Source organism: Tenrec ecaudatus, chromosome 15 (genome assembly GCF_050624435.1).
Source record: "Tenrec ecaudatus isolate mTenEca1 chromosome 15, mTenEca1.hap1, whole genome shotgun sequence".
Taxonomy (NCBI): domain Eukaryota; kingdom Metazoa; phylum Chordata; class Mammalia; order Afrosoricida; family Tenrecidae; genus Tenrec; species Tenrec ecaudatus.
In genome coordinates this window covers 66,554,043-66,572,409 of record NC_134544.1, presented here as the reverse complement: position 1 = coordinate 66,572,409, position 18,367 = coordinate 66,554,043, and the positions used below count along the sequence as shown (strand labels likewise).

The 18,367-nt window shown below is 39.4% G+C and overlaps 1 protein-coding gene and 1 non-coding gene across 3 annotated transcripts in view; both read left to right on the top strand.

The window, feature by feature from the left end:
- The window catches only part of ALDH3A2 (aldehyde dehydrogenase 3 family member A2), a 42,505-nt gene extending 24,525 nt beyond the window's left edge, over nt 1-17,980 (top strand). Inside the window, exons 6-11 of one of the 2 annotated variants that reach the window (XM_075533160.1) lie at nt 767-908; nt 2,637-2,803; nt 4,476-4,575; nt 13,228-13,463; nt 14,515-14,619; nt 16,912-17,980. In XM_075533160.1, the coding sequence (XP_075389275.1) occupies nt 767-908; nt 2,637-2,803; nt 4,476-4,575; nt 13,228-13,463; nt 14,515-14,598 (729 nt within the window). In that variant the 3' untranslated portion in view covers nt 14,599-14,619; nt 16,912-17,980. The remainder of the gene's footprint in view (nt 1-766; nt 909-2,636; nt 2,804-4,475; nt 4,576-13,227; nt 13,464-14,514; nt 14,620-16,911) is intronic. The other variant, XM_075533161.1, reaches the window with a different exon arrangement.
- On the top strand, nt 3,600-3,705 carry LOC142428358 (U6 spliceosomal RNA). Its single transcript, XR_012780278.1, has one exon. It is a non-coding gene; the product is annotated as a U6 spliceosomal RNA (small nuclear RNA).
- Nucleotides 17,981-18,367: the final 387 nt, after the last annotated feature.

Sequence of the window (18,367 nt, the reverse complement as noted above, 5' to 3'; positions counted from 1 at the left end):
GCAGTGAATCCTGGTTGAGTTTATAACTCTGGAGGTGGGGCCTAACTAAGAACATGCATTTTAATAAACATGTCTCAGACTTGAGAATTACTATTGAGGAGTGGATAATTCATTTTAAATTGAGAGCTCTCATAAGGCTTTAGAGTGATACTGTAAAGTTTCGTTACAGTCGTTAGAAGAAAGAGCAGCAGTTTCATAGTTTTGTGGTTATTGTACCTAGTAAATATTGATTGATGAGTGTTGAGGTTCTTCACCTTGGTTAATTTACCAAACTATGTTTTAATTCTCTGAGTGATGATTTCAGAGAAGATACAAATATCAAAAGGGAGCAGAGGTCACATATTTCTGAAAAGGGCTAAATAGTAAATATTTTAGGCTCTGAATGCCATGAGCCAGACCCCTGCTGGAACCACTTAGCTGTATTTCCCTGGGAGAGCGTTGCGAGTACACAGTGAATGGGTGACCTCTGGTGAAGAGCAAGACCCCTCCTACACATCCTTCCCCTTCACCCTCTGGAGAACCCTGGGTCCCCTGAAACTCTATCAGATAATAGATCTCTGAGTGTTTGCTTTTGTTTCTTGTCCTTGACCTGCCAAAAAGCTTAAGCTTATTACTAGTATACTACTATTAAGTTATTTGTGGAGGGTGATGTGGAATGCTGGATTCTATAAGGATAGATTTGGGGGGCCGGCATGGGTGTATTTTGTAACTTATTAATAAGTTGAAATATGGCTGTTTTGTAATAAATAAATACTGTTTTAAATAGGAATTTTATGGAGAAAATGTAAAAGAGTCTCCTGATTATGAACGGATCATCAATCTTCATCATTTTAAGAGGCTAATAAGTTTGCTTGAAGGACAAAAGATAGCGTATGGTGGGGAGACTGATGAGGCCACACGCTACATAGGTAATATAAATTCACCTTTTCCTGTGGGAAGATGACAGTTAACAGTTTTTGCTAACATTAAAGAACTTTAAATATATAACATTTCAGTATACCAGAAAACAGAATTTAATAGCTTAATGATTGCATTAATAGTTTAAATTATTTAAGCTATTCAGTAGTTTAAAATTATTTAAGCTCTTTAAAAGCATTTAACAATTCAATAATAGTTTTACATTTTAATAATTTAGTAATAGTCAATTACTTAAATATGTGACTCTTACATACTGCTTTCTGGTATACTTTTATTATAAATAAAAATAGGTATATGTTTAATAAATGCCACCTGTGTTGGAATAATTTTTTCAGTACTTAAACATTTATTATCTAATTTTTTTCTTTCTAATAAACCTTTAGAATCAGAATAGAATCGCATGTAACTGTTCATGTCTTATGGATGGGCAAACAATCCAGAAGGGAAGCCAGCCAATCCCACAACTGCCCAGTGGCCCGCTGGACTTGACTTTGTTCATTATGTTCTTTATGGTTTAATTTCCCATGACTATGTCTACTTTTTAATTTAAAACACATTTTCTCCAAAAATAACATCCAAGATGATAGAAGAATTATAAGCACATTTAGTTGGCAAAGAAGCTGCCCCAAAGTGCTTTACTTATGGGCTAGAGTTCTGAAAGTTGCACGAGAGAACCAATAACAGATATCTTCTCTCATAAAACGTAAAAAAAAAGAAGAAGAAGCACGTACCATAGGCAAAATTGAGACAATAATCAAATTAAAATGTTTTTGCTTGCCAAAAATCTCACCTCCTAGAAATAAAAGTTAATATAGATAGAAGAAAAATCATTTTTAAAATTAGTGAAAACAACTGAGTAATTGCCAGAGAAGGACATGGGCAGTAAATGTGAAACTATTCACATCACCGAACAGAAATCTGGTCAGTACAAAGCAAACAGTGTGAGTCTTTAGCACCAGCTTCAGGTGACAGGCAAAAGTCAGGAGGTGAACTATTACTAAGTGTTGACAAGGATGAGGAGGAGTAGGAAAGAAATTTTCATGCTCAAGGTTATTAATATTAATTTATAAAATAAGTTGGAGAATAATGAGAAAATTTAATGAAATTGAAAGGAATACGTACTACTACATCACAAACTGCTCCTTGCTTTATACTCTAAAATAAATTCCTATTTATATTTATGGTAACAATCACAAAGATGTTGACTATATAGATTTTTACGCTTAATTGAAAAAAATTATGATTGAAAAGCTTAAGATAGCATCAGTGTTCAATGTATTGTCATGTATTCACATAATAAAATACTACAAAAACTAAAAAAAAAAAAGAAAGGCAGGTTGTTGATTTGGATCCCAAATAGGGATGTACACAAAAAGACATAAACATAATCATGGATATGCATAGGATCACCTATTTCTGTGTGTGTATGTTTGTGTGTGTATATACACTATATATATACACACGCGCGCGTGCAAAGCATACATGTATGTGTATTTTGTAAAAGAATCCTCTTCTTGGAGACATTTGATATTTGCACAGGTTAATACATATAACTTATGATCTTTATGTTTCAAGATAAGAGTGGCAGTGGAAAAATAATGCTCAGATGGCCCTATCTAGAACTGAAACAAGTGTCTCATGTCTCGTGGGCGTTCTGCAGTTTTGCCTCTACGTTAGCATTTGCAGTTTCATTTTGGTTTTTTTCCTGTTCTTTTTAGGCCCAACAATACTTACCGATGTTGATCCTAAAACCAAGGTGATGCAAGAAGAAATTTTTGGACCAATTCTTCCAATAGTGCCTGTGAAAAATGCAGATGAAGCCATAAAATTCATAAATGACCATGAAAAGCCCCTGGCTTTTTATATATTTTCTCATAATAATAAGGTAAACTTCATAGAGAACCATTTACCATCACAAGTCACTATCATAAATCATTTCATTCCTTTGCTGTAAAGCAAATAATGTTTTATCTAGTCACTATCATAAATCATTTCATTCCTTTGCTGTAAAGCAAATACTGTTGTATCTTACGTAATATTAGAGTGAGGATGTAGCCATAGATTGCTCTCTTGAGTAATGAACCCCTGGGGTTCTCACTGTATTCTTTCTCACATGCCCTAGGTTTATATTCGAGTCTATAGCAGTATCTCCCGTCTTTTGACTGACAAATGTGTCCAGTATAATTGGAAGAGTTACATGTGACAGCATTAGATGTTTTCCTGGCATTCATCCACAGGGGCATTCTTATATAAGAGCCTTCCCTTGCACTTAAATGGCATTGGCAGACATTCAGCTGTGGCTATGTGGGATGAAGATCCCTGTCACAGTCATGTAAACACTTGTGATATCTTGGATTTCAGTTTCTCAAATTAAGTCACTTTTTTGTTATTGGTAGAATCCCAATAGATTGAAAATTTTGGAGGATTATTTCAAGGCTCATTACTAGTACTGGCCGCCCTGAAGGGAAAAGATAAAAAGGGAAAACTGAAGAGGGAAGCAGGTAAATGAGACCAATGTAGATCTGAGACATTCATAAGCAGTGGTTTTTCTGGAGAGCTTCTGATAGCTCTGTACAGGCAGTCATGTGACAGTTGTTGAAGCTGGAGTCTAGTGGCAACACTGATATTGTAAGTATTTGAAGTGAGACAAACTGTGATTTGGACACAGAGGATGGACTATTGTGCTCACTCCAACAGCACATGTACTAAAATTGGTACAATACAAAAAGATTAACATGGCTCCTGCATAAGGATGACATGCAAATTTGCGAAGCATTCTGTATATATTTTTGTTGTTGTTAAAGAATGGGCTATTAACAAAACAATGGTCCGACATGTAAACTTAGCATAGGAAGTATATACAAAACCCTGAAGTCTAAAATATATTGGCCCAGGGTGCAACTGGGGGCAGGGGTTGGGGGTGAAGGGAAGGGGACACTTTCTATCAGTTGGGTCATCTGATGTGCTACAGTCCGTAGTTGGCCTTCGCTGCAAAGTACTCTCAAGCGCTTGCTAGCCCTGAGGTGAAATGACATAGACCAGCAAAGAGTAATTGGGCCTACTTAAATATTAAGCTAGTCATTTTTTCTTCAAAAATAGTGTGCTAAATCATAAATTATTTTTTTATATTTCATGCAACCAACAACAAAAATAACCTATTAGCCATGTGCAGTGATTTAAGATAGAGAAAACATTAAATATTTTAAAAAAACAAATATCTAAACTACCTATTATGTACCTTTTATTATTTTGGGGTTTGTAAACCTATAGGTGGTGATTGAGGTAGAACTCCTGAATATTCAAGGCCTAGGTGATATTGCTAGAGATACTGCTAAACTGAACCACAATTTAGATCATTTATCCATTTGGTCATACTTGTTTATGTACATCTCAGTTTGCCCATGTACTTAATAATGTCAAGGGGAACATAGTATTCCCAGACCCGAGACTCCTACTGAATACAAAGTTTGAGCACAAAGTCTTTCTATTGAGTAAGTGTGTGTGGACCTATGATCATCTGTGGTTCTGACCTAGAAAACTTTTACTTTGTGACCTAGTTGATCAAACAAATGATTGATGAAACATCCAGTGGTGGTGTCACAGGCAATGATGTTATCATGCATTTTACACTCAATTCTCTACCATTTGGAGGGGTCGGTAAGTGTTACTTTCTTTTATCCGTAGCTGATACTCCCCCCTCAGGGCATTATTTACCTCACCAGCATTATTAGCAAGTAGTCCAGCCTCCTTGGTGGGCTACAAGCACCCAATCATTTGGTAAGAATTAAAGACCATGATTGAAATGGCTGTATAAAAACAAATACATTGGAAAATTACCATGTCAAATTGAGCTTTTGTATATCTCCATGTGCAGTATATGGTTGCCCTGTAATTCCCAACACTGTGTGATCCTATTACCAGGCATATTGCTTAAGCTAAAAAAACATGTTTAATTTTAATTTGTTCTTCTTATTAGTGAGGTTTGAACTCGCTATTAGAGAGTTTTGCAGTTCTCATGAATTTTCTGTTCATTTCCTTTGCTTGATTTTTTTTGTTCACTTTTTTCTTACTGATAGTAAGTACCTTCTATAACTAAGAAAATTAATTGCTTGATTACATCTGTAGCAAATGTTTCTTTCCAGCGTGTAATTTATCTTTTGATTTTGTGTATGATTTCAAACGTATCTGTATTAAAACATACACTTGTAATGCATTTTACTCTATGGTTTCAGATTTGGGAGTTGCACTAGAAAATCTCTATTTCAGTGTTAATGTTCATCTGCATTCCTTGAAATTTGCTAATGGGTTGCTTCGTAAATTTAACAAGGGAGTTATTTTTCTTCTCCAAAGTACACCAATTATCCTTGCACCATTAAAAAATATACATTTATTATTTGAAAAATTCATTTAACGTGTTATCTTCTATGTAGGATAGATTCTCTGCAGATGCAAAACCAGTGATTGATATATGTGTATATACCATATATAATCGAGTATAAGATGAGCTTTTTTCAGCACATTTTTAATGCAGTTTTTGTAGTAAAATTAGGTGCCTCCGCTGATATTTGGATTGGCTTATACTGGAATATATATATATATATATAAAGAAAATGACTGAAAACTTACAAAAGCAGTAAGTCCAGCCTAGTTCAAGTCCATGAGTCAGAAATTAAGGTGGAAGTTCTTCCTGGCATGTGTATGTGCTGGGCCATACAGGAAGCAGGAAAAGTAACTGGGAACAGGAAAACCACAGGCTAGTTGACACATAGGCAGATGTTGGGGTGTCTAACTCATACTTGCAGAGTCAAATGAATCCAAAATTGGCAGGCAATATGGCAGGCCAAGATCCCCAGTGTCACAAGCAAGACAATGGGCTGTTGGCTCAAGTCCAGAGAACTGGGGTTAGATGCCACAAATGTAGGATTAGCACCACCAAGAAGAGACCAACTTTCCCACAGTCTGATTAAATAGGAGTAGGCCACACTCCCAAGAGAAAATTTCTTTCAGTTACATCAGGGCTGTGACCCAAGTAAGGAGGCTACATTCCTCCTTAATTCTCTTACAACTGCCTTACTGCCGACACCAGATCCCATAATAGAGTTGATTATACCATTAGGTCACACCATGAGAAAGACCTCAAATGCCAAACTACCAAGAGTCCTGGTCTAGCCAAATTGACACAAAACCTAACAATTGTACCTTCATCAAGAGCACTCGATAAAGAAGAAGAAAGTGAGTCTGTTCCTGTAAAGAATTAAAGTCTCAAAAACTCATGAGGAGCAATTCTACTATGTCCTATAGAGTCACTGAGTTTGTCATTTTGTCGTACTCTGGGGCTTGTGTATTGCTTTCATGCAGAAGGTATGTCACTGACAGTTCATATACAGCAGAGTCAACTGAAGTGAATAGGTTTCAACAGAACTTGTAGATGAACAGACTACAAAGATGGAATAGGCTGCCCACTTTTGAGGAATTAACCACAGGAAACCTCATAAATAGCAGTAAACTGTTGTCAGCTATACCATCAGTTGCTCATATGTAAGTCCAGATTGACGCTGAAAAAAATTAAAACAAGTTCATGAGAGTCAAAAAGCAAATGAATGTATTCCACTCGAATCCTGTGACTATATCAAGAACAGAGTTGCCGTTTTGAAAACCCACGACAGGAAACCTGATGAGCTGTGGGTGATATCAAGAAGATCATACAGGAAGAAATACACTGTCTCTGAGGAAGGAGCAAATAGAAGACCAAAGGGAATGTCAGGAAAGACTGAAACGTGCTCTTCATCAGAGTAGTTCAAGCAAATGGAAGAAACGGTTCAAATAAAAGAGCGGAACAGACCTTTCAAAGGCAACGAGAGGTGTAAAAGACCACAACGAAATGTGCAAAAATCTGGGGTTAGAAAACCGAAAATGAAGAACACTCTCAGCACATCTTAAGCTGAAGGAACTGAAGATAAATTCAAACCTCAAACAGCAACATCGAAAGATTCTAGGAGCAAACTGATGAACGGTGCAGGGAGCATCTGAAGAAGACGGAAGACTATCCAGCGTCACGTACCGAAAAGAACGGCATCCTGCCCTTTCACGAGACTGCGTAAGAGCAAGGACTGGCGGCCCTGAGGGGGAATCCAAGCCAGACTGAAGACATTAGTGGAGAACAAGGCTTCAGGAAATATTTCAGCAAGCTGATGATGTAAACACACACCTACGCCAAGAAATTTGGAAGACAGCTGCCTGGTCAACTGATTGGAAGATATCTACATTTGTTCCCCTCTGAAAGAAAGGTGACCCCAAAAAATGCACAAACTATAGAACAATACCATGGATGCCACATGCAATGCAGCAGTACATTGACAGGGAGCTGCCAGAAATTCAGACCAGGAGAATGAAGATTCAGGAGAAGTCCTAGAACCAGGGATGCCATTGTAGAGATCAGCTAGATCTTCACTGAAAGCAGAGGATACCAGAAAGAAAAGAAAAAACAGTTTCGTTGTGTCTTATTGATTATGCAAAGGCATTCAACCCTGTGGATCATAGCAAACCCTAGATAGCATTGAGAAGAATGGGGATTTCAGAATTGTGTTTATGCGGAATTTTACATGGATCAAGAGGCAGTAATGGGAACAGCACAAGGGAAGGCTGCTGGTTTAAAAATGAAAGGTGTACATCAACGTTGTATCCTCCCCCCATATGTATTAAATCTGTATGCTGAGCAAATAAATCAGAAAAGCTGGACTGCATGAGGAGAAGAGTGGCATCAGGACTGGAGGATGGGTTACTAACAACCGATGCAGATGACACAACCTTGTCTGAAAGTGAAGAGGACTTGAAGTACCTGCTAATGAAGGTCAAAGATTTCTGCCTTTCATGTGGGTCACCACTCAATAGAAAGAGGACCAAAATCCTCACAACTGAACCCCAGTAGGTCAACCTGATCAATGGGGAAAACATGAAAGATAAGGAATTTGTCTTGCTTTGCTCCATAATCAATGTTTGCGGAAGCAGCAGTCAAGAAACTGTTTTGAGTAAATTTGCACAAGACTTCTAAAGTATTGAAGAGCAAGAATGTTACTAGAGGACTGACCCAAACAATCCATGGTATTTTCAACATGCGTGTAAAGGTCAGGCGTTGAATAAAGAAGACCGAAAGGAATCGATACATTTGAATTATGGTACTGGCAAAGAATTTTGAAAATACCATCGCTTGCTAATAGAACAAACAAATCTATCTTGGAAGACGTACAGCTAGAAGGCTCTGTGTAAGTCTGGGTACTTTAGAGAAACAAATCCACAGAAACTCATGGATAAGGGAGTTTTATATAAAGGTTAAGTGTGCATCAAGAAAACATCCCAACCCAGTGCTGCCCAAGCCCACAAGTCTAACATTAACCCATAGCCACAAAGTCCTCCTCCATCTCACAAAAGAAAGGCAATGATGCCGACTGCAGGAGGAAAGCCGAGTCAGTGAACGTGTAAGCATCTCAGCACTGGCAGGGGTCTCCACACAGCTGCTCCAGCGCCCAGGGTTGCATCGGGGTAGGTCCATGTGGATGTCTTGCAGGAAGTCAGCCTTGCAAGCTGAAGCAGGGAACTGCTAAGGCAGCTGCACCCTGGTGCGACCACCACAAAGTAAGAGACCCGAGAACTAGGAAGGGGAGGCTCCCCGGGCCATTTATCCCTCTACCCTTCAGTTAACCCCCACATGTGTTTACTGGCCATGTTGGCACAATAAACTAACTCAATCCACCTCTGGCCAATTTGGCACCAGTACATAATTCTTTAGCTTCACAATTGCAATTAAGAACACCTACACCTTAATCCTATAATCCTGTGAATACGTTCCCCCACCTATGAAAGTTTGTAAGCCAACCACTTCATGCCTTTGTCCCAATTTTGAGTATCCAATTTATATACTGCCCACTTACATCAACCCAGTTCTCGGAGAAGACAATCATATTTTTTGATGTGAAGAGTTTTCATTCCAGTTGGAACCTTGTGAAGTCTGCATCCATAAGCAAAGTCAGATCCGGACAGGTCATCCATAAAGTCAGCAACCATATGCACCAGTTCACAGGCTCAGAAATCTCCATCTGGTCGGGTTCTGGTCAACTGAGTGTTGGCTGCATCACTCAGCCTCCACAGGGTGCCCATTGGTCACCTTGCCTTTAGACCCTGGGCTCTCACCAATACTCAACAAGCCTAGCCCCCTTGGGATAGGTCGTGAACTTTAGACCAGTCAACCCACTCTCATCTTCTCCTCGTTTTCCTGTAAACCAAGTCCACAGATGTCAGTGGCCAAACTCAACCGGCCTCTTTATTGATGCATTTCTCCCACTTCCCCTCAACAAGTAGATCCAGGTGGTCACCTAGCAAGCATTTCAGTCTGTTCCCAGGCTCCCTTTAACATTCAGTCCTAGAGAGGAGTTTTCTTCATGGTTCCAGATTTTTTCCAGCTTCTGACAAGACTCCTGGTTCCTGAGTACTCCACAGCACTGGGTGGGGCATATATTTCAAACCTTTCTTTGCAATCGTGACCTAAAGCCCTCTAAAGATCAAATTTTAATGACTGAAGCAAGTGGGCTTACAAACTGTCTATTTTCCTACTTCCCATATTTTCCCCAGAAAACAACAGAGTAAACGGTGTGGCTTTATCAGACCTCTGGCTAGACAAAGCAAAAGAGCAACCATGAGGGAGAGGTCAAACATCCACTCTCTTATTATTTGTTCCTCCAGTACCGAACTCCTGGTACCATAATGTGTAAGTCTGGGCACTTTAGAGAAACAAATCCACAGAAGCTCATGTATAAGGGAGTTTTTATATATAGATTAAGTGCGCATCAAGAAAACATCCCAACCCAGTGCTGCCCACGCCCACGAGTCCAACATTAACCCATATGTCCAACACCAGCCCACAAAGTCCTTCTCCATCTCACAAAGCAGACGCAATGATGCTGACTGCAGGAGGAAAGCCGAGTCAGTGAATGTATAAGTATCTCAGCGCTGGCAGGGGTCTCCACACGGCTGCTCCAGCACCCAGGGTTGCATTGGGGTAGGTCCATGTGGCTTCTCCTTGGAGATGTCTTGCAGGAAGTCAGCCTTGCAAGCTGAAGCAGGGAACTGGCTAAGGCAGCTGCACCCTGGTGCGACCACCAGCAAGAGACCTGAAAACTAGAAAAGCGAGGTTCACCAAGCCATTTATCCCTCCACCCTTCAATTAACCCTACATTTGTTTACTGGCCAGGTTGGCACAATAAACTAACTAACTCAGGCTCCTTGGAGGCAAGGGTGGCGAGACTTCATCTTATGTACTTGGAACATGTTATCTGGAGAGCCCAGTCCGTGGAGAAGGACATCATGCCCAATAAAATAGAAGGACAGGGGACAAGAGGACTCTTAACAAGATAGATTGACACTGATTGGCACAGTGGTTGTAACAGTGGGCACAAGTATAACAATTGTGAGATTGTGAGGGCAGCTCATGGAGGGGCAGTGTTTTGTCCTGTTGTGCACAGGGTCACTGTGACTCGACAGCATCTAGCAAAAACAGGAAATAGTGGTGCCAGCATTGGACCCACGTTGCCTGTTTTTAAAACCTCTCCATTATTTGCTTTTCAGGATATGGCACTGTTTCAATATTTGTAATTAAAAGGTCCTTACCGTAGTCATTAAGCATTTTCTTGCCTATTTTATGAAATTTTATCCTTCTAAAAAAAACTTTAGAATCATTTTTCAGGGTCCCCTCTTTCGGTGCCTACTTTTTTGCCTTAGTCAAAGTAAACATTTCTGTAAATCTCCACATAAATTTATAAATTATTTTTCATAGAATTTATATCTTTAAAATATGAAGTTGTATGGGAATATGCTATTTCTATTCATTTTATGCAACTATTTTTTCCTTCAGTAGAATTTTGTGGCTTTCTTTCATATTGATCGTTTACTTTTCATATTTTTATTATTGATTATTTTTGACACACTGTTTCTTGACATTGACCCTGTAACAGAGCATTTTCCCAGGTCAACATTATTTATGTATTTAGAGATGCCAGTTATGTGATAAGAATCCTTGGTGGTACAGTGAGTTAGGCATTGGGCAGCGAATTGAAAGGTCCGTGTTTCTAACCACTAGCTGCTCCATAGGAAAAAGATCAAATAGTCTGCTTCTGTGACAAGTTCACCCTGGGAACCATATCCTACACTGTCCCATAGGATTGCTGAGTCAAATTGACTTGATGACATTGGACTTGGATTGGTCTAATCATGTTGTGCAACCATCACCAATAACCATTACCATAAAGAGAAACCCACTGCTCCTTAAACAGTGACTCCTCTTTTCCCTGTCCTCAGCTCCCCTGGTAACCACTAATGAACTTTGTTTTCTGTAGAGTTGACTGTCCTAGATATTTTATGTAAATCAGATTATACATTATGTGTCCCTTTTTACAAATAAGGTTTTCAAAGTTCATCAATATTGTGCCATGTACCTCTCTTTATGAAAAAATAATTCCCATTTAAAGATAGACTACATGTTAAAAATTATTTATTTGTGAAGAAGCACTTCCTGCTTCTCCTCTACCCTTCCCACGGGTCAGAGTTTCTCCAGGTCCCTTCGTCCGCTTTTCACATCAGACCTGCTTCTGAAATAGTCCCTTCTTGCAGCTTTAGGTGCCACCTTACTGCTGAGCACCTTGCTGCTTAGCCTGGCTTCAGGACCCTGCCATTGCTGGTCTCCCCTCCGTTCTAGAGGACCACCAGCTGCTCTTTGGGGACAAAGATGTGATTGTCTGCTTCTGTAAAGATTTAAAACCTTGCACACTCTATGATGAAGTTTTACTCTCTCCCATAGGTTTGGTATGAGTGCAAATTGACTCTATTAGTTTTGGAAATGAGTCGGGCCCTAATAAAATAAAGTACAAGAGCATTTGTAGATCCCAGGTTTGCCACCTCCCTCCCCTGGAACCTTTGTCATTGCTTGTGTATTACCCTCTGGAAAGAGAAAGAATACGTTTCTCAAAAAGACTGAAGTGAAGATTTAATTAGGTGATGCTTTTGAACTTTACTACAATCCCTGACATAAATGAGAGCCACTATTCCCAAAGAGATACACGTCCTTGCTCCACACTTAATGCGTGTTCTATATGATAGAGCAATCCCGTTTGCTGGGGAACAAGTTCCTTAGAAGAACTGCATTCCTCATTCCATTGCACTTTTCTTTATTGTGCTTTGCAGGCACTTCCATTCTTTTACAAATGGAAGGCTCAGAGTAACGCTGTGTTGTCTCTTGGTGCAGGTGGTGGTTTTACACTACTGACTGGGTGGATAGCAGCTGAACACAACCCACTATGCCACCGGGACTCATAAAAACCAATTGCTCTGAAGTGATTTTCCAGCAGCATGAGCCCTGGTGGCATAGCGATTACATGTTGGGCTGGGATCGGCAAGGTCGGCCATTTGAAACCATTAGCCGCTCCTTGGGAGAAAGACAGCTCCAGTCTCCGAAACGCGCAGGGGCAGTTCAGTGCTGTCCCATTGGTTACTATGAGTTAATCAGTTTGATACTCCCTTATGTCTTTGTGTCATATTTTTGGTATTTTGCACATTATATCAAATTTTTCTCAGTTATTTCATACTTAATAGACTACAATTTAGTGTAACCATTACTTTCGTATGCACTGGGCTTTCAGAAAGTTATTGTGTCTCGCATTATTGTCATACCCATTTTGCTGCCATGGTCTGGAATTGAACCTGCATTGTCTCAAAAGTATGCCTTTCCTTCAACTGCCAGAGAAGTGAAATGTTAGCATCCTACCTAGAAAGGAATGCCGGTGGATTTTCTTGGCCTGCATTGAGAGGATCATGCTCAGTGTTTGTTGTTACTCACTACTACTCATTGCCATGGAGTCACTTCTGACTTATAGCACCCTGTAGGGCAGAGTCGACTTGCTCATGTGAGTTGCTGAGACTATGACTTTTTGTGGGAGTAGAAAGCCTCATCTTTCTTTCTTGGGGAAGCTGGCAATTTCCCATTACTGATCTTGTGCCCAACACATAAACCCATTTGCCACGAGAGCTTATGAAAATCAGTTGCCGTGGAGTTATTTTTGACTCGTGTGTCAGAGTCGAGCTTGGCTCCACAGTGCTTTCAGTGGCCGGCTTTTCAGATGTAGCTCCCTACGCTTTCTTCCGAGGCTCTTCTAGGTGAACTCAGTCTCTAAACTTTCACTTCATCACCGAATACTTCAACTATTTTTACCTTGGAGGACACGTCCTACAGTGAAGCTCTTTTTTTGTCTCTTCCCTTTATTTCAGGTTCCAGTGGGATGGGGGCTTATCATGGAAAACATAGTTTTCATACTTTCTCCCATCAACGTTCCTGTTTATTAAAAAGTCTAAAGAGAGAAGGTGCTAACAAACTCCGATATCCTCCTAACAGCCAGTCAAAGGTGGATTGGGCAAAGTTTTTCATTTTGAAACGATTCAACAAAGGCAAACTCGGCCTTCTGCTGCTCGCTTTGCTGGGCATCGTGGCAGCTGTACTGGTCAAGGTAAGCACTCCTGAGCTGTCAGTTCGATTGAGCGCCACAGACATGTTCTTCTCGTCTTAGGAGTTCTAGTTTTATAAATGAACTATGGGTCTTATATAATCTTTTAGAATCTGCTGGTCAACGACTTGAGTTTGTAAATAAAGTTTTATAGGAACATAATTATGCCATCTGCTCACTGTGGCGCCTTTGGTGTTGTTACAGTGGCTAATTGAATAAGTGGAACAGATGATATGACCTACAAATTCTAAAAGTTTTACATGAAAAGTTTGATGCATCTAGTGCAAGAGCTTAAACTACTGTAAAATTTGCTCGCAGAATTGTATGTTTGCTAACCAACCTTTCTGATCTTTTTCTATTGCTCGACTTAGTTTTAGTTTTATTCTTGGATGTGCATGAAGTCCGCATGCCTTGCTGGTGTAGGAGATTGGCTTGTGTTTGAGGGCAATGGTGGTAAAGCGACTTTGGTAGGGAATATTTGTCTTTGATATTTTTCCTCCAGAGTTGATTACCAAAATTTATCTTAATGAGCAGTTTTTTTAATAGAGATGGGCTTAGACCAGTGGTTCTCAACCTTCCAAGTGCCGTGACCCTTTAATAGAGTTCCTCATGTGTAGTGACCCCCCCCCCAACCATAAAATTCTTTTCATTGCTACTTCATAACTGTAATTTTGCTACGGTTATGAATTGGGTGACCCTGTGAAAGGGTCGTTCAACCTGTAAAGGAGTTGCAACCCACAGGTTGAGAACCTCTGGCTTAGACTGACCCTTCTGATAGCTGCTTTCTCGGGCTGTGTGTCCTTCAGAAGAATGGAATTAGTTTTGAGGCATTAGCTTGCCCACGGAGGAAGTTAAAGCTATTTGATAGCATTTGGGAAGAGAACGAATCCAGCATTTATTGGAAATAATTGTGTGTGTATTTTGTTGAAAATTTGAGAGGCAATTGGGTTGTCTTATAATGGCGCAGCTGTGGCAGTGATGTGCTATCAATTACATCACAGTTTGGTAGAATCAACGTTATCAGTTATATTTTAAATCATATGAATTTTCTCAGAAATACCAAACTATGCTGAGGAAAAAGGCCCTGTCAGTTTTCATGGTAGTTCATAGACTGTGTTGGTCCAGCAAACAGTGGTGAACCATCTCTGTCGACAGTGAGGTAGGCATGCTTTGTTTTACTTTTATACGTAAGGTAGTCATGTTGAATTTTTTTTTACTTACTTGTTTTGCTACAGTTGGAGCCCTGAGATATAGTAAACTCAATTTAGCCACAAATTTTAAAAAGAGAGAGTACATCTACTGTACTCTGCAAGACGTGCCATTTTGACTCTGACCAAATTTCCTTTTTTGAATAAAACTTGAAAATGATTCTTTTGAATATATCACGGTATTTTTTTGTTTATTTTGGTTAAAAGAGTTTGATTCATGGTAGCAAACAGTGAATCAAAACTTAATGGGTTGGTGCTTTCCACTGCTATATCTTTTTGAGTTTGAGGGTGTGGTTGGAGGCGTGCTTGATTCTGTTATCTGTCTACTTTACTCAAAAGGACATGCTGCCTCTAGCCCAGAAGCGGGCACACTTTTGAGATGGAAGAGCCAATCCTGTCCTTCACGACAATTTTTAAATTATTTGAGAATTACAGGAAACTATGATAGTTTTATTTGCATTTTCAGTTTTATTTCAGAGCCACATGTCCATATCAAAAGAGCCACATATGGCTCTCCAGCTGCAGTTTGCCAACCTCTGCTCTAGGCTGACACGCATCTTCCTGATAGAAGTAGAACTCCTCGACCTAGTGGAAAAGATGGAGACCTGGGGTGCGCCCAGGCTTGCCATGTTCCTAGGCTTGCACCCCTATTCCTAGATGCAGTTGCACCATGGCAGACAGACTGAAGCCTGTCCAGAGTTCAGATGAGTGGTGTGCACACTATTCATTCTCTGTTAGGGTCTGGAGATGCAGCAACTTATAACATCTAGCGGAGACTAAGAAAATAGGTTTTGAATTCTGACTGTAACACTGAGTTAAAGTGACCTTGGCAAGACTTTTCCTAAACCCTCTTATAAACATACCACCCTCCTTACAAGGCCACTTTCAACTTGTTGAGACTCTCAATTCTTGTTGACTGTTAGCTGTGAGTTCACATTGAGGGAGAGCCCATATGGAACTAGACAGATTTGGCTTTCTTTTCCTCTTTGTACTTCTTTGCTGTTCTTTTTTTAGTTTTTATTGTTTTTTTATCAAACCACCTTTTATAGTAGATAAATTACTCTGAGTATATATTTCATATTTTACAGGGAATATTTATTATAAAGATAGAATACATATTTATTATAATTTACTATTTATTATAACTTCTGAAACTGGAAACTTTTTTTCTGAAATTGCTGCTGCTCTACAATTAAGAATTCACTTATTTTGTTATATGCTGGGATTTTATTTTACTAATTGGTTTTACTAGAAATAGAATAGATTTGGAACCTTTTAAAATGGAATATTAAAAAGCCGTGATTGTCGATATAAATGGAGCATATCAGAATCTCTGGATGGAAGGCCTTTGGAAAACCTTACTCTCCATGAATTAAAAAAAAATTTTTTTTTAACAATGTAAGTACAAAAAGGAAAGCTTCAGTAAATTTAAAGTAAGCTGATAAGAGCACTATAGTTGTATGGAGTTTTAGAAGTTGAGGATTGTGATATATGGAAGTTGATTGATATTATTAGGTTTTTGAAAATTGAACAACACTGGCCCTTTGAAGATGCACATCTTCAGCCTCTATTGATATGGATCATATTCAATACTGCGTTTGAATTTTAGAAACAAAATTGTCCTTAGTTTTCAGATGTCATGTAGCAATTTTAGGATAGAATATGAGGGCGGTTGTTTTGGTATATGAATCTGTAGAGATAATAACTAGAATAAGAGTTTCTGGGGGGAATAGCAGGGAAGGTGGGATAGTGGGGAGCTGATATCAAAGAGTACAAGAAGGAAGAAAATGCTTTGAAATGTATTGTGGTAGTGACTACAACATTACCTGATATGATCGAACAAGAAATGGTGTGATGTCTGGACTATGTTGTAATAAAATGATTTAAAAGAAAAAAAATATTTTAAAGGCAATTTTAAAAAGGGGAACTGTATTTAGAATGCTTTAAAATAAAATAAAAATGAGGGGGAAAAGTTTGTGCAAAACAATGGAATGAAAGGATAATGGAACTTTCCAAGAAACATTTTGAAGTTCACATACAGCTTTCATCACTTCTTATTTTACTACTGTAGTTGTTTGAGGCCTCCTTCACCCCGCCCCTCCCCCCCTCCCCCCCAATGTACTTAAGGTCTCTTAAGACAAAAGGTGTTTGTTAGAGCCTGGTAATAAGCTTTTATGTTCCAAGACTGGTTGGGTGAGTTTTTAAGTCAACAGAGTAACTTTATTCCTTTCTCTTCTTTCTAGGCTTCATACTACTGAAAGAATGGTTCTGTCCAACCGCCTGCTTACCTCTCCTGAACAAGTCCTACTTTTTAATGAACCAGTAATAGTAAAATTCCACTACAAATAGTAAGAGAAATGAAGATACACTGTGATTAAACTTAAAATTTATTGCCACTTGCCATTAAATTACCTTGCCATTTCAGCCAAATCCCAGCTTCCCCCAGTAGTTAGGGTACCCAGCATCAAACTACTTTAAAATGTGCTTATTTAAACTTTTGAGGTAAAAGAGTAGAATGTTTTAGGCTAAACCCAGAATGTTTAGAGTATAAGGAAGACTTAGGACTAATCAATTACTTCTTCACACCAGTTCAATCTGGATGTTGTCCGGCATTCTGTGATGCTCACCTTCCTGACACGATCACTGAAGACAAAATGGGTGCATAGACAAATGTGGTGAAGAAAGATGATGGTGCCCGGCTATCAAAAGATATAGCATTTGAGGTCTTAACGGCTTGAAGATAAACAAGTGGCCATATAGCTGAGAAGCAACAAAGCCCACATGGAAGAAGCACACCAGCCTGTGTGTTCCTGAGGTGTCGATGGGATCAGGTGTTAGGCATCTAAGACCCAGAATAAAATCATACCCAAGGTGAATGGGAAAGGGAGGGGCATGGATTGGAGACCTAATGCCCATCTGTAGACAATTGGACATCCCCCTCACAGAGTGATCACAGGGAAGAAATGAGCCAGTCAGGGTGTAGTATAGCACCAATGAAACACACAACTTTCCTTTGGTTCTTTGGTGCTTCCTTCCCCCACTATCATGACCTCAGTTCTACCTTACAAATCAGATTAGACCAGAACATGCACACTGCTACAGATAAGAGCCCGAAACAAAGGGAATCCAGGGCCAACAATGAGAGTAGAGATACCAGGAGGATTAGTGGGAGGGGAAAGAAAGTGGGAATTGATCACAAGGATCAATCTATAACCCCTCCCAAGGAGAAGACTAACAGAAAAGTGGGTGAGGGCAATGGAGGACAATGTAAGATATGAAAATAATAGTCTATAACTTATCAAGGGTTTGTGAGGGAGGGCGGGCGGGGGAAGGAGGGGGAACAAATAGGGAGCTGATATCAGGGGCTCAAGTGGGAAAAGAATGCTTTGAAAATATGGCAGCATATGCGCAAATGTGCTTGACACATGGATTGTGATAAGCGATATAGGTATAAGAGCCCCCCAATAAAAGTATTTAATAATAAATTAATTTAAAAATTTAGATTAAAAAAAGATGGATGCTGATTTTCTCAGCATTGTTTAGAATGAACAGTAATGGAAAGATGTGACCAGCTCCTCTCAAGATCTAAGGCACTAGAACTCTGTGGGAGACCTTTCATCCACTAGGACTTAAGCACCTGACCTCCAAGAATTGCTCTTCTGGTCAGTTGTATTGTCTAAAAGGTGGTCTTCGCCCTTT